This window comes from Capricornis sumatraensis, chromosome 4 (genome assembly GCF_032405125.1).
Source record: "Capricornis sumatraensis isolate serow.1 chromosome 4, serow.2, whole genome shotgun sequence".
NCBI classification, from domain to species: domain Eukaryota; kingdom Metazoa; phylum Chordata; class Mammalia; order Artiodactyla; family Bovidae; genus Capricornis; species Capricornis sumatraensis.
In genome coordinates this window covers 151,449,199-151,464,111 of record NC_091072.1, presented here as the reverse complement: position 1 = coordinate 151,464,111, position 14,913 = coordinate 151,449,199, and the positions used below count along the sequence as shown (strand labels likewise).

The following is a 14,913-nucleotide window of genomic DNA, read 5'->3' as shown; positions in this document are numbered from 1 at the left end:
ATCTGAACGGCAGAGCGATGACTAAGCCTGCTGCGCTGGAGAGCCACTTCTGGCCTCTGAGACTCTGAGCTGCCAGCTGAAGGCTGGGGAGGGGAGCCAGTCAAAGAAGAAACCACAGGCAGCCTTCCCGTGTTCTGTCCATGTTCACCCACAGGGGAGGGTTGCAGGAGCTTTGCCACCTTGTGGAGTGACTGGCCAACCCCTTTGGAAGCCATTGCCCAGAAAGGGGTGATAACAGTGCAACCTGACAGCCCCGGACAGCTAGCAGATGCTCAGTAAAGCACTTCCTGCTGCAACTGTAGGTCCAAAGGCAGGAGACAGGTAAGGAGAGGAAATAGAGGTCCCCACGGAGGGCTAGAGGAGAGGGCCCCACTGCAGCTGGACAACTGCATATGTGAGCTATCTAAACTGTCAGGACCTAAGTCTGACAGTTATTGGTGCGAATCCACCTTCCAATGCAGGGGACCCAGGTTCAATCCCTGGTCACCAACTGTGGGGCGAGAGTGAAGGAGGTGGTGAAATGAGAAGACTGGATTGGTGATTCCCTGAAGATTCATGCAGGTTGTGAGGAGCATTTTATAAGCCACTTTCTTTTCTTCTTCTTCTTCTTCTTTTTTTTTTTTGGCTGCTTTGGGTGGCTTGTAAGATCTTAGTTCCCCAGCAGGGACTGAATCCTGGCCCCCAGCAGCAATAGCATGGAGTCCTAACCACTGGACTGCCAGAGAATTCGCTGTAAAAAGCCACTTTTAATAATAAAATACCAAAGTCAGTGGAAATCAGGCCTTTACCACCAAAAGGCTAAACACTTACTAAAAGATCAACTATTCCTTTTAAAAGTTAATCACATTTTGATCATTATTTACTATTTGTTACTGTTCTCCAGCAGTCATGTGTGGATGTGAGAGTTGGACTGTGAAGAAAGCTGAGTGCTGAAGAACGGATGCTTTTGAACTGTGGTGTTGGAGAAGACTCTTGAGAGTCCCTTGGACTGCGAGGAGATCCAACCAGTCCATTCTGAAGGAGATCAGTCCTGGGTGTTCTTTGGAAGGAATGATGCTAAAGCTGAAACTCCAGTACTTTGGCCACCTCATGCAAAGAGTTGACTCATTGGAAAAGACTCTGATGCTGGGAGGGATTGGGGGCAGGAGGAAAAGGGGATGACAGGGGATGACACAGGATGAGATGGCTGGATGGCATCACCGACTTGATGGACGTGAGTTTGAGTGAACTACGGGAGTTGATGATGGACAGGGAGGCCTGGTGTGCTGCAGTTCATGGGGTCACAAAGAGTCGGACACAACTGAGCGACTGAACTGAACTGAGCTGAACTGAACTGTTTTCATCAAGATACGTATAGATATATCTCCAGAGCTTCCCTGATGGCTCAGTGGTAAAGAATCTGCCCACAATGTGAGAGATGGGGATTCGATCACTGGATTGGGAAGATCCCCTGTAGGAGGAAATGGCAACCCACTTCAGTATTCTTGCCTAGAAAATCCCATGGACAGATGATGAGTCTGGCAGGCTATAGACCATGGGGTCACAAAGAGTTGGACACAACAGAGGATGCAAACAGTTCATATATATCTCCATCCTTGACTGGCCAAGAAAAGCGGAAGAATTAATGATTAATAAATGCAGACTATGATGTAGTTACAATCTTTCAAAATAATTGGTTCATTAAGAAAAATGATCCAAACTGGCCTCAAGGGAGAGAAGGCTGAATTGCTGGACCAATGGTTTTCACAATACTATCTCCAGGTGGGGTGGGGCCTAATTACCCGATGATGTCACCTGGTACAGGTGTGCCAGTGATGTAATCCACTCTCTCTCAGGATTTAACCAGAGGCAATTTCACGGTAGATAACCTACCATCATATTTCGAATAACACCACCTCCTTCACTCTCGCCCCACAGCAAATGGGTGGACTGGGAATGAAATCACCCAGGCGGTAGGGACCAACCTGTGATGGGTGTGGATGAAGACGACTGGCTGGCCGCCAACACCCGGCCAAGAAAGGCCTGGACAAGTTGCATGGTCGGACGCCCAAATTTAAAATGTTCACCCCCAAATCACCATGCTGCTCTGGAATGTCTGCACAAGCATTTACTCCAGGTAATCTTGTGTCTGTAATAAACCTCCGAGCCTCTGTTTCTATACCAAGAGAAAAAGAATCTGTCCAGTCCAACATAAACAAAAGGTGTGATGATGGTTATGACAATTTTTATTCACACGTTTGACAGCTTTCTATAAAAATTTTCTAAAGCAAGAGTTTCTTGGTATAAAGTCCCTCAGAGCACTGGTTTCACAGAGCACTAAAGTGTAATGGAGAAAGGCAGTTCGGGAGGTGAATAAGTTTGGTACATGTTGGGAGAAACCAAATCAAATAGAGGATGACAGAACTCAGCATCTTTCACGTACTAACATGTATTTCAGGAAGTCGGATGTCTATAGATTTTAAACCATACTTCACAATGGATTCCTTTCTGACTGGAGTATCTTATGGGACTTAATGGTCCAAGAAAGACAGTTTGGGAAGCCGAATTTTATGACTGGGGACTGGCATAGACATGAAAGTCCCATAGCTTTCTTGAGCTTTACTTTTCTCACCCATAAAATGAGGACACTACGCTGTCCTACTGGGTCATAAAGCTGACAGGTTACACACAAAGCCTGGCACACGGTAGTACTTTTGTGCTTAGTTGCTCACTCGTGTCCCACTCTGTGTGACCCCACGGCCTGTAGCCTGCCAGGTTCCTCTGTCCACAGGATTTTCCAGCAAGCATACTGGAGTGGATTCCAGGGGAATCTTCCCAACCCAGGGATTGAAGCTCCTGCATTAGCAGGTGGATTCTTTACCACTGAGCCACCTGGGAAGCCCCCCCGCAAATGTTAGCACTTCTCTATGTTAGTTAAGGAAGAAAATTCAGTGAGCCTGGAACTCTAACATTTTTCTTCAAATTAGATGAAAAAAAAAACTCTTTTTTGGCCGCACTGAGCTGCATGTGGGATCTTAGTTCCCCAACCAGGGATCGAACCCAAACTCCCTGCTGTGGAAGTGTAGAGTCTTAACTATTGGACCGCCAGGGAAGCCCCTGGATGAAAAACTTTAATAATAACCACTAGAATAAAATGCTCTGTGGCCTCTGGAGTTACCTACTAATATCAACACTGTTTTCTTAACCCTGCCTTTCAAGGAGCAGCCTCACCTCTGAGAGCCAGGGCACCGGCTTATTCCACTTCAGGTAGCTGCTGTTTCCACTCCCACCACGTGCTGAGCCTGGATCCTGGCAGAACAGAGAAGAATGAACTTGGTGGGAATATGAAGGGGGTGATAGGACCGGGGCCCCCTGAACGTGCCTGAGGGGATGCAGAGGGTCAAGAGACACAGTCCTGCTGTCAGAAGCTTGTCAACTTAAGGACATTCCTATTTCTGGTCCACACATCGTCCCTTACCAACATACCTCTAATGTACACTTCTGGGATGTTTCTGCTTTCCTGACTTTTCTCAGTCTTCCCATACCAAAAGCATTTTTTTCTAATTAGACCAGGCTCTCCTGAGGACAGGGACCCTGCCTCCCTCTTCCTCTACACCCCCTTAGGGTGTAACTCTTTTATCCTAACATTTGTCCCCCTGGGGACACCCCAGCTCTTCCCTATCCTGTAGGTCCATGGGGTCAGTTAGGCTCTGGTCCAGCCTTGGGGGCAGTATCTGTTCTCGGCTCAGAAGCTCAACCTTATGGCTCCAGGCTGAACTGGCCTCGAATTCCCAAACCCCTACCCAGAGCTGCTTCTGGGGACCAGCAGCCCAAGAAACACTATCAAGAAAATGCTCCATTATTTGCAGCTATTTGCAGGGAGGGGTGTCTGTCTACCACATCATCTGTGACTCTTGGCTGCCAGCATCCGGGATTGTGACTGGAGGACCAGCCCAGTCATCTCAGCAGGAGGCGAGACCTGCTGGTCCTTCCTCCAGCCCCTGCTCTTGCAGAGATGGAGGCCACTTCCCTGGCCAGCTCAGACATAATAAAGGCTTTGAGGAGGGAGGGCAGGATGGATATCTCTACCCACAAGGTAGGAGAGCCTGGGACACCAGCCTGCCATCCAGGGCGTCCCTCTGCTCTGCCTCTCCTAACACGGGAAAGCGGAGGATGCCCTCAGAGCTATGTGGGTGGGCGGGTAGGGGACCTGAGTTAAGGCAGCAGCAAGGGGACGGCTGACCCTGCCACGTACCTTGGGGCCCAGCCTCTGGGGACGGTAGAACTGCAGATTCGGGTCCACAGCCGGAATGTTTCTGCTGGCCAGAGCCTTGGCCAGCTCCCTCCAGCTGCCGTACCCTGAGGAGGGGAAAGAGGAAGACAGGAACAAGGTCAGTATGACCCGAAGGTCGCACACATCCGTGAGACTCAGGGCAGGAAAACTGAGGAAATGGTGTTCCTTCTGCTGCTCCTCACGGCTGGCTGTGGGGGTGGGGGTGTCGGGAGACAATTACACCTTGGCCAAGGTCAACATGGCAGAAAGTGAGGACATGAGCTCATCTCCTGTTGGGATTTGCTGTCTTTCCCAAGTCAGAGAGGGAGCCAGGCCGGGTGAAAGCGGAGCTTTGTCCTGCCACGGTGACCACCACAGGCCGCCTTTCCAGGCCTAATTTGCCCAAACACCATCATGGGGAAGGAAGAGTCTCACAGGACGGTGGAGCTAAGCTTTTCCCTCCATAACTTTCCCTCCTCCAAGCCAGGGAGCCGGCGGGGTTGTCTGACTGGGAGGCCTTCCCCCTGCCCACCGCTAGTTGCTGGGCAGCTGGATGGGCCAGAGCTGGGGGTAGGGGCAGGAAAGGGTGAGCCAGGACCTGACATCCACCAATCGGATCTAGCAACAGCTGGAGACGTGAGATTCCAGGACCGGCTCCTCCTGGATTGACCTAGAGGCTGTGAGCCGGCTGACGCCTGTGCCCTCACGCACAACCTGAGAAGGTAAGAGCCACACCACAGTGAGAACAAGGGGACACGTGTGCATTCACCATCACACAGAGGGGCTGCCGAGGGTAGGGTGGGAGAGTCAGAATTCAGCTGTCAGCACTGATGTCCACGGGGGGCTGGGGCTGTCCCCAGGTGAGGCGGATGCTTGAGCAAGACGGAGACTTTGATATGTGGAAACATGAGCCAGAATCACAGGCTTCCAGGAGCCATGAGGGGCTTTGAAGACCACCTACTCAGGACTTCCCTGGGGGTCCAGTGGCTGGGACCCTGGGCTCCCAGTGCAGGGGGCCTGGGTTTGATCCCTGGTCAGGGAACTAGATCCCACATGCCACAGTTAAAACTTGGTACAGTCAAGAAAAAAACAAGACCACCTAGTCCTCATTTCAGGTGAAGAAATGGAGCCCCAGTTATCTGGGCTCACTCAGCAAACACAGTTGACCCCCTGTTCATGAGGGGTACATTTAAGACCCCCCCAGCAGATATCCTGAAACCACACATAGTATCAAACTACATATATATGTTGTTTATTCCTACGCACCTATGATTAAATTTAATTAGACATGGTGAGAGATTAATAATATGAAAAGTAAAATAGAACAATAATAGAGTGTATCATAATAAAAGTTATATGAGTCACTCTGTCTCAAAATATTTTACTGTACAAAGTGAATGCCTTTTCCATCTTAACTGAGCACTTACTTATCATGCACTGAAGCTATACCTTGAGCAGTTTCAGGTTTGACAGCAAAACCAGTACAAATTTCCTTTCCCTTCTTCACAATTTCAGGAGTAGAAGATTTGCTCTTGCTGTAGATCTTAGCAACCTTAGTATATGATTTTTTTTTATTAGTTTTCACCTCTTCACTTAAAAGAAGCACTTTAAGGGACTTCCCTGGTGGTCCAGTGGTTAAGACTTTGTACTTCCACTACTGGGAGCACAGGTTCGATCCCTGCTCTGGGGAACTAAGATCCCACATGCCACATGGTGTGGTCAAAAAGAAGCAACACGTTAAGGCTTCCCTTTGGCAAATTCACATTGCCAGCATTACTACTCTTGCACCTCAGGGACAGTGTTAAGTAGAATAAGAGTCACTTGAACACAAACAGTGCAATGCCAGGACAGGCTGATAACCAAGATGGCCACTAGGAGACCAACGGCGGGATGTGGGGGAGAAAGAGGGTGACCCACCTCCTGGGCAGGACGGAACTGGACAGTGAGAGATTTCATCACACTGATCAGAACAGTACACCACTGAAAGCTTATGAATCGCTCGTTTCTGGAATGTTCAATTTAATATTTTCAGACTGTGGTTGACCCTGGGTAATGGGAACATTAAAAGGGAAATCATGTCATGGATCAGGGCAACCGCTATAGTTCAATCGGAAACCACTTCGCTGAAAAGGTGCAGGAACCTTTGCAACAGCTTCCTCAAGATGCCCCTAGGACAGCGACTTCCCTGGGGGTCCAGTGGCTAAGACTCTGGACCCCAGAGTCTAATTAACAACAGTACACAGTAATATATATTCAAGTAATATACATTCAATGTATATACAGTAATGTACATTGAATGTATATACACTGAATACAAGAGGTAAGTTTAACTTACCTCTTGAAATTGACCACTTGAATGTGTATTACTGTATATACATTGAATGTATATTCAATGTATATTTGACCACTTAACAGACCCCAGCCTGTCTGTCTCACCGGCCAGTGTTTCCTCTCCAGCCTACGTTTTCTCCTGGGGATGCTGTCTGGGGAAGACTGTGGGGAATCTGGTGGGCAGAGGTCTTAGCTGGAGATCGGTGCCCCTAGGTTTCTATGCTCCCAATGCAGGGGGCCCGGGTTCTATCCCTGGTCAGGGAACTCGATCCCACCTACCACAACTAAGAGTTCCCATGCTGTAACTAAAGATCCTGTGTACCACAACTAAGACCCAGCACAGCCAAAAAAGCAAATACATAAATGTTTTTAAATGACCCCCCAGGACACCATAGCGGGCGCTGCATGGGAGTGAGACTGGCATCACTGGCCCCTAGGAGCCAAGAGCTGCCCGGAGGCCGAAGCGTCCTAGGACCCCCACACCAGCACTGGTAGAGACACCACCAGCCAAGCAGACACAGAGGAAAGAGCACAACCCACACACACAGGCCACACCAGGTAGACACCAGCATTTTGCCCAGGTGTGTGTGTGAGTGACTCTGGGAGAGGCAGTTGGAAAGTGGGGTGCAGTGGGGGCTTTTCTTGCCCAATTACGTTCTGGGGGTGGCCCCTCAGGGTTTCCTTCGCACCTCCCAGGCATGATCTCATCGGAGCCTTGCAGAACCTGGGGAGATGAGCCAGGTCTGATTACCCCACTGCACAGATGGGGAAAGAGACGCTGAGAGCTGAAGGTCACAGAGTCCACTGTTGTTGCAAAGCCAGGGTCAGCACAGACAGCCTGTCTGTCTCACTGGCCAGTGTTTCCTTGTCCAGCCTACATTTTCTCCTGGGGATGCTGTCTGAGGAAGACTGTCAGGTATCTGGCGGGCAGAGGTCTTAGGTGGAGATCGGTGCCCATGGGTTTCTATGCAGACATTAGCCGTCTGCTGGTGGTGTGTTTATCGAGACTTTTGCAGGTTTATCCCACTGCATCAAGGTCTCTGCTGTTTCCATGGTGGGCCAGCTGGCAGGCAGAAACAGGTCAGACTAGTTCAATGCAGAGAGATGTTCTAGGGAAGCAGGATTCTGGGGCTGGTGATGTGAGATGAGGACAGGGGAGGGGAGCGGAAGGAGGAAGAGTGTTCCGGACCTGGTCCTCACTTTCTGCACCAGCTCACAGGATAGATGCTTGTCCCCAACTAACCCCGCTCAGACACCACTAACAATGGAGCCCCATCTCTGCCCAGGCCCCGGCGGCTCTGGGTTAGTGGCAAGGGCAGAGGGCCCAGGGGACATGTGATTCACACCGTGGGAAGGGTGGACAGGCACTGCCTTGTCTCTGCCTGGGGATGATTGGGTCACCTGTTCTTGACTCTGTGCGGTGACTGAAGACCATCTCCTTGTAGACACAGGCATGAGGACACAACTCTAAAAACACAACGCACCGCATTCTCACACACAGGGGTTCCTGTGTGTCTCACACCCACATTCTTTCCCACAGACTTGTCTTCAGTTCCAGCCAAATTCTCTGGCTCCTGGAAGTCACGCAGAAGGCGAGATGACTCGCCCCATGGTCGATGGACTCTCACCGTGGTCTCACCATGCCCTGTCCTTGTGTTTGCTGGGAAGGGACAAGGAACGCCCACTGCTGGACCAAACTCTGGATGGTCTCCTCTGAGCTCTCTTTTTCACTAGGCCTTGTCCTTGGGCCCTGTCCTTGGCCTGCCCAGCCCAGGTTTTAGGAAGAATCCTGTTAAGTCTGCTTATAGAATTCCCCCTATCCTTGATAGCTGAACCTGATAGGTAGCCAGGGTCCTGTTAGGCTTTGCTGGCAGGAGTCCCCCAGCCTGATGGCTCCTCCTGGTCACTTCCCATCCGCTGACCCGTCACTCTGCCTCTGTGCTGTGAATCCCCAGCTGCCTTTGCTGTCTTTGGAACTGAGCTTAGCTCTATACCATGGTCTTTCTCTCATATTGTGACAGTTCTGAGTTCAATCTGTCCGTCACCTTTAACTTGCGCCTGGCTCTACTTCTGTCTCTTTTTTAAAAAAAATATTTATTTATTTTAATTGGAGGATAATTACTCTACAATATTGTGATGGGTTTTGCCATACATCAGTATGAATCATGTATAAATGTATGAATCATGTATGAATAGGCATACATGTGTCTCCTCTATCCTGAACCCCCCTCCCACCTCCCTTCCCACCCTGTCCCTCTAGGTTGTCCCAGAGCACCGGCTTTGGGTGCCCAGCATCATACATCAAACTCACATGGGTCATCTATTTTATATATGGTAATGTGCCAGGAGAAATATCAATAACCTCAGATATGCAGATGACACCACCCTTATGGTAGAAAGCAAAGAACAAAATAGCCTCTTGATGAAAGTGAAAGAGGAGAGTAAAAAAGTTGGCTTAAAGCCCAACATTCAGAAAACTAAGATCATGGCATCCGGTCCCCTCAATTCATGGCAAATAGATGGGGAAACAGTGGAAACAGTTTTGGGCTCCAAAATTACTGCAGATGGTGATTGCAGCTATGAAATTAAAAGACGCTTGCTCCTTGGAAGGAAAGTTATGACCAACCTAGACAGCATATTAAAAAGCAGAGACATTATTTTGCCAACGAAGGTCTGTCTAGTCAAGGCTATGGTTTTTCCAGTGGTCATGTATGGATGTGAGAGTTGGACTGTGAAGAAAGCCGAGAGTCGAAGAATTGATGCTTTTGAACTGTGGTGTTGGAGAAGACTCCTGAGAGTTCCTTGGACTGCAAGGAGATCCAACCAGTCCATCCTAAAGGAGATCAGTCCTAGGTGTTCATTGGAAGGACTGATGCTGAAGCTGAAACTCCAATAGTTTGGCCACCTGATGGGAAGAGCTGACTCATTGGAAAAGACACTGATGCTGGGAAAGACTGAGGGCAGGAGAAGGGGACGACAGAGGATGAGATGGTTGGATGGCATCACTGACTCGATGGACATGAGTTTGGGTGGACTCTGGGAGTTGGTGATGGACAGGGAGGCCTGGCATGCTGCAGTTCATGGGGTCGCAAAGAGTCAGACACGACTGAGCAACTGAACTGAACTGAACTGAACTGATGCTGGGAAAGATTGAGGGCAGGAGGAGAAGGGGACGACAGAGGATGAGATAGTTGGATGGCATCATCGACTCAATAGACATGTTTGGGTAGGCTCTTGGAGTTGGTGATGGACAGGGAGGCCTGGTGTGCTGCAGTTCATGGGGACACAAAGAGTCAGACAAGACTGAGTGACTGAACTGAACTGAATGTGTATATCTCAATGCTATTCTCTCAGTCATCCCACCTTCTCCTCCCACTGAGTCCAAAAGTCTGTTCTTTATGTTGGTGTCTCCTTTGCTTCTTTTTTTTGTCTTTGGCTACACTACGTGCCATGCAGGATCTTAGTTCCCCGACCAAGGATCGAACCTGCATCCTCTGCAGTGGAAGTGTAGAGTCTTAACCACTGGACTGCCAGGGAAGTCCCTTTATTTCTCTTTAAAAGAGGGTAAGAGGTGGGTTTCCCAGTGAACAAGGATGAATCCACTGAGGGGAGGGGAGGCCAGTGATTAAACCTAACTGGGCCCTGCCTGGGTCACAGATGGAGGGCCCAGTTAGGTACATGGCTTTGAAATACCTGGAGCGAGACAGTCAACAGCCCAGGTTAGCAATTCAAGGAGCAGGAAATGCTCTTTGCAGATGTCACAGTATTGAAAAGACAAGAAGGCTCTGGAGTCAGAAAGGTCTCTCTGGGTTTCCTCCATGAGAAACAGTGGCCGGACTGCGTGAGCAACTAGCTGAAGCTCTATGGCCTGGTTTCCTCCTCCGGCTGGTGGGGGTGATGATGACTGCCCCACAGGAATGCCACGAGGAGACAGTGATGTCCGTCAGGCCTGGTGTGCGGTTGGACACAGTTAACACTCCTTCCTCCAACAACATCTGCTGAAGACATGAACTCCAGATGCTTCAAAATGCTGCAAACCACAGACAGCCAGTGGCCACTGCTTTCCTCTTCGTACAGAGCAGGCAGACCACAGGCCAGCAGTGACTCCATGGTAGAGGTACAGACAGTCTCCTCTCTGCTGCCCAGCTGCTCCCTGCACCCCTCCCATTACCCACCTATGCCCCCCTACCCTCCACCCCTGTTAATATTCACTGAGTCCATAATAGGCATCAGGCATTGCACGGGGCTTTTCCTGTGTTCACCCTGCCAGTGGAGACCCCAGCCCTGATCAGCCTCTGCAGGGACCAGGAGCTAAAGAATGTGCTAATTCAACTACTGACACTTGTCACCTGCCCTCAGCTAAGTGAACTCCCACTCCCAGCCAGAGTGCCAGCTGCCAGGGCCTGTCTCTCCTGCACCAGGTGTCACATTTGTGCCGGGAGACAGACTCCCCATCTCAGGTGACAGACAAAGCACCAGCAATGGGCCTCACATTCTGCCCTCACAGAGCTGGGCTATCAAGTTCAGCATCAGCCCCCATGCTGCCAACACTCCTCCTCTGCACAGCATGGGCTCTTCAAAGGCCTAGAGATCATCTCTTCAGCTCTTTGGTGAAAATACCACATATGCACAGCCCATGGTCCTTTATTATCTTTTTTTTTCCCCCTAAAAACTCTCATGTGTATTATTTCACTGCATCCTCACCACCTCCCTGTGAACTGTCATCCTCCTTAGAGATGAAAGAACACAAAAGTGAAGTCACACAGTGAATAAGATCGTCCATGTAAAGGACTCGGTGTTGGAACACAACAAGCAGTTAACACATTGCAGCTCAATATTTCAACATTGGTCACGTGTTGCTCAGTTGTGTCCGACTCTTTGCAACCCTGTGGACCGTAGCCCTCCAGGCTCTTCTCAGACCTGACTGAGGCGACTTGGCACACATGCACTTTTGGCAGATCTGAAACTTGCATTCATTTCTCCTGGTCTCTGGTCTGAGTTTCTTGCTGATATTGTCACGTGGTCCACAGAGATGTTCCCATGAGGGAGAGAGGCAGCTCCTGGCTGCTCAGACAGATCTGGGGTCGTTGGTGAAGGTTCAGCTGACGGACTGGACGTGGGGAGAGGAATCAAGAATGACTCAGAAGGAACCCTCTTGCACCGTTGGAGGAAATGCAAACCACTATGGAGAACAGCATGGAGGTTCCCTTAAAAAAACCAACCACAGTACTCCCATGAGTGAAGTCGCTCAGTCGTGTCCGACTCTTTGCTACCCCGTGGACTGTAGCCCACCAGGCTCCTCTGTCCATGGGATTTTCCAGGCAAGAATACTGGAGTGGGTTGCCATTTCCTTCTCCAGGGGATCTTCCCAACCCAGGGATTGAACCCAGGTTTCCCACATGGCAGGCAGATGCTTTAACCTCTGAGCCACCAGGGAAGTCCTCCCATATGACCATATGACAGTCTTCCCATATGACCCAGCAATCCCACGAGTGGGCATATACCCCGAGAAAACCATGATTCAGAAGGACACATGTACCCCAGTGTTTACTGCAGCTTTATCTACAATAGCCAGGATATGGAAAGAACCTAAATGTCCAATGACAGATAAATGGTTAAAAAAGATGTGGTTCACACAGACAATGGAATAGTACCCAGCCACTGAAAGGAACGAAATAGGGTCATTTGCAGGGACATGGATGGACCTAGAGTCTGTCATACAGAGTGAAGTAAGTCTGAAAGACAAAAACAAATATCCTATATTAATATACGAGGAATCTAGAGAAATGGCACAGATGAACTTACTTGCAGGGCAGGACTAGAGACACAGACGCAGAGAACAGTCTTGCGGACGCAGCGGGGGAAGGGGAGGATGGGACACTCTGGCAGAGCAGCGCTGGCGTGTGCACGACCATGTGTGAAACAGAGCTAGTGGGAAGCTGCTGTATGGCACAGGGGGCTCAGCCTGGCACTCTGTGATGCCCCAGAGGGGTGGGATGGGGGGTGGGGAGGGAGCAGATTACAGGTATACATATATATATATATATATGGCTGATTCACTTCATTGTACAGCAGAAACTAACACAATATTGTAAAGCAATTAAATTCCAATTTAAAAAAATGATTCTGGATTTGTACCCTGGCAGTTGGAAAACTGGAGTTGCCATCCCTCAGATGGGGAGGATGGGTGTCATAGGAGAGGGGCAAGCATGGCGGCGGGGGCAGTTGTGGGGAGGGGCGTGGTGCGGTGCATCTGGCAGGCAGGGGCGATGGACCACCTCCGGCCTGGGCAGGGCTGCACTGTAAAGGGCTGGCGTCTCCCCGAGCTAAGATGCACTTTGCAAGACGGGAAGGCCTGAGCCCTCGAGGGCCACAGGAAGGCGGGGCTGAAGGACGAGCCAGAAGGGCGGGTAAAGGACCCAAAAACCCTAGGTGAATGCAGACGATTTGCTAAGAAGCTCAGCATCTGTACAGAGACAAGGTGATGAACCCTGGAGGAGCCCAGCAGAGAAAGAGCCCTCGTCCCACCAGAGACCAGCAGGCTGTCCAGGGCATGGGAGGTCGTGATGCCCTGGCACTGCTCCACCAAGGCTGGGAACCAGCACTGCTTCCCAGGACCAGAAAGCAAGACTGACTCTGACCTTGGCATGTACCTGAGGGCCAGTCACATGGGCCCAGCAGAGCAAAGCTGCTATGGCTGAACGCCAGCAGGCCCGGGGCGCCACGAGAAACCCAAGGTGGCACAGACAGCCAGGGGTGGAGCCAGGGACTGTCACCTGGGAGAGAGTCTCAGACGGCAAAAACACAGCCTTTTCTTTCCAGTCATGACACCCTGGGGACCTGATGCAAGAGGAATGATTATTACTGCAACCTTAGCATGTACGGGTCACACACATGTTTATGGTAACAGAAATACAGATGATTCTATTCAGGACAACAAGCCTAGAGGAAATCAGGACTGAGAGGATAAAAACCTCACTGAAGTCACAGGGACAGCAGGTAGGGTTTGAACCCTGAACCCTAAATTTCATGCTCTAGACGACACACTTGAGAACCCGATCCAATTCTGTCGCCACCATCACCGTCACTTCCTACTCACCCCCACACCTCCCACACTAGCTCCTGCCCCTCCAATTTAGCCAATAACACCTCCCCAAATAAGCCCCGGAGCAGCCGTGCCTGCTTGCTTAGTCGCTGAGTCGTGTCTGATTATTTGCGACCCCCGGCTCCTCTGTCCATGGGGATTCTCCAGGCATGAATATGGTAGTCGGTAGCCATTCCTTTCTCCAGGGGATCTTTCCAACCCAGGGATCAAACCCAGGTCTCCCACATTGCAGGCAGAGCCACCTGGTGGCAGTGAGCCACCAGGGAAGCCTAAGAATAATAGAGTGGGTGGCCTATCCCTTCTCCAGGGGATCTCCCCAACCCAGGGACTGAACTGTGTCTCTTGCATTGTAGGCGGATTCTTTACCATCTGAGCTACCAGGGAAGCCCAGAAAGACCCAAACACCCCCAAAGAGCTAGAAAACCAGACAGAAGGTATTTGCACACAGGCCTAGTCTCTGAGCCTTGTCCTTCTCAACACAAGGACAAGCCATGCAGCAGCCGTGGGTTACTCTCTCTCGGAGCTCAGGTGCGTAGGTGGGAAGGGGGTATGGGATGGGAGATGGGTGGGGCCCCAGTGTCTCCCCAGACCCCCTGATTTGATAAGCAGAGATACAGGAAGGGCCCCAAAGAGCCTCTTCCCCTCCCTGCCTGCCGCCCCCTCCAGCTGCTGTGCTCAGAGTCAAACAGCCAGCTGCCCTCTCCTCCCTGCCAAGCTAGTTTCTCACCCTCCCAGCACCCTGCTAAGCCAGCCAGGAGCTGCTGTGGGACCTGGATGAGCAGGGCAGGTGGGGGCTTGCCAGCCAGACACCAGGGACTGTCCCTACCACCCTACCTGGGCCACCTGAGGGGACCCAAAGAGGGCAATGGAGCTGTGCAGTGACGTGCTGGGCACTTTAGCCCTGCTACCCATGTCCTGCTCACCTGGACTCCCAGATCTGAGTGAAAGACTCTAAGGGGATGGATGAAGCAAGGAGTCCGAGGGAGGGAGCAAATGCCCTTTGTCTTCTGTGCTCCGCTTGGGGAGCACAGGATGAGCCTGCACACGGACCCACCCTGTAACTTCCTGCCACCCCTCAGCCGTGGACTGACCCACATCGGCCCCCCTGAAGGTCTGGCCAGGCCCCAGGGCACCTCCAGGACATTCTCATCATCACCATCACCGTGACAAAGAAAAAAACAGAACTGACAACCTTTCAGGCCCTGGGTACATGTCCAGGTCAATA

At 50.8% G+C, this 14,913-nt stretch overlaps 1 protein-coding gene across 1 annotated transcript in view; it reads right to left on the bottom strand.

Moving 5' to 3' along the window:
* Nucleotides 1-14,913, bottom strand: part of B4GALNT3 (beta-1,4-N-acetyl-galactosaminyltransferase 3) — a 96,369-nt gene that overhangs the window by 18,966 nt on the left and 62,490 nt on the right. The window contains exons 2-3 of the mRNA XM_068972027.1: nt 4,235-4,338; nt 3,211-3,288 (exon numbers count right to left, since the gene is read on the bottom strand). Coding sequence (XP_068828128.1) covers nt 3,211-3,288; nt 4,235-4,338 — 182 coding nt within the window. The remainder of the gene's footprint in view (nt 1-3,210; nt 3,289-4,234; nt 4,339-14,913) is intronic.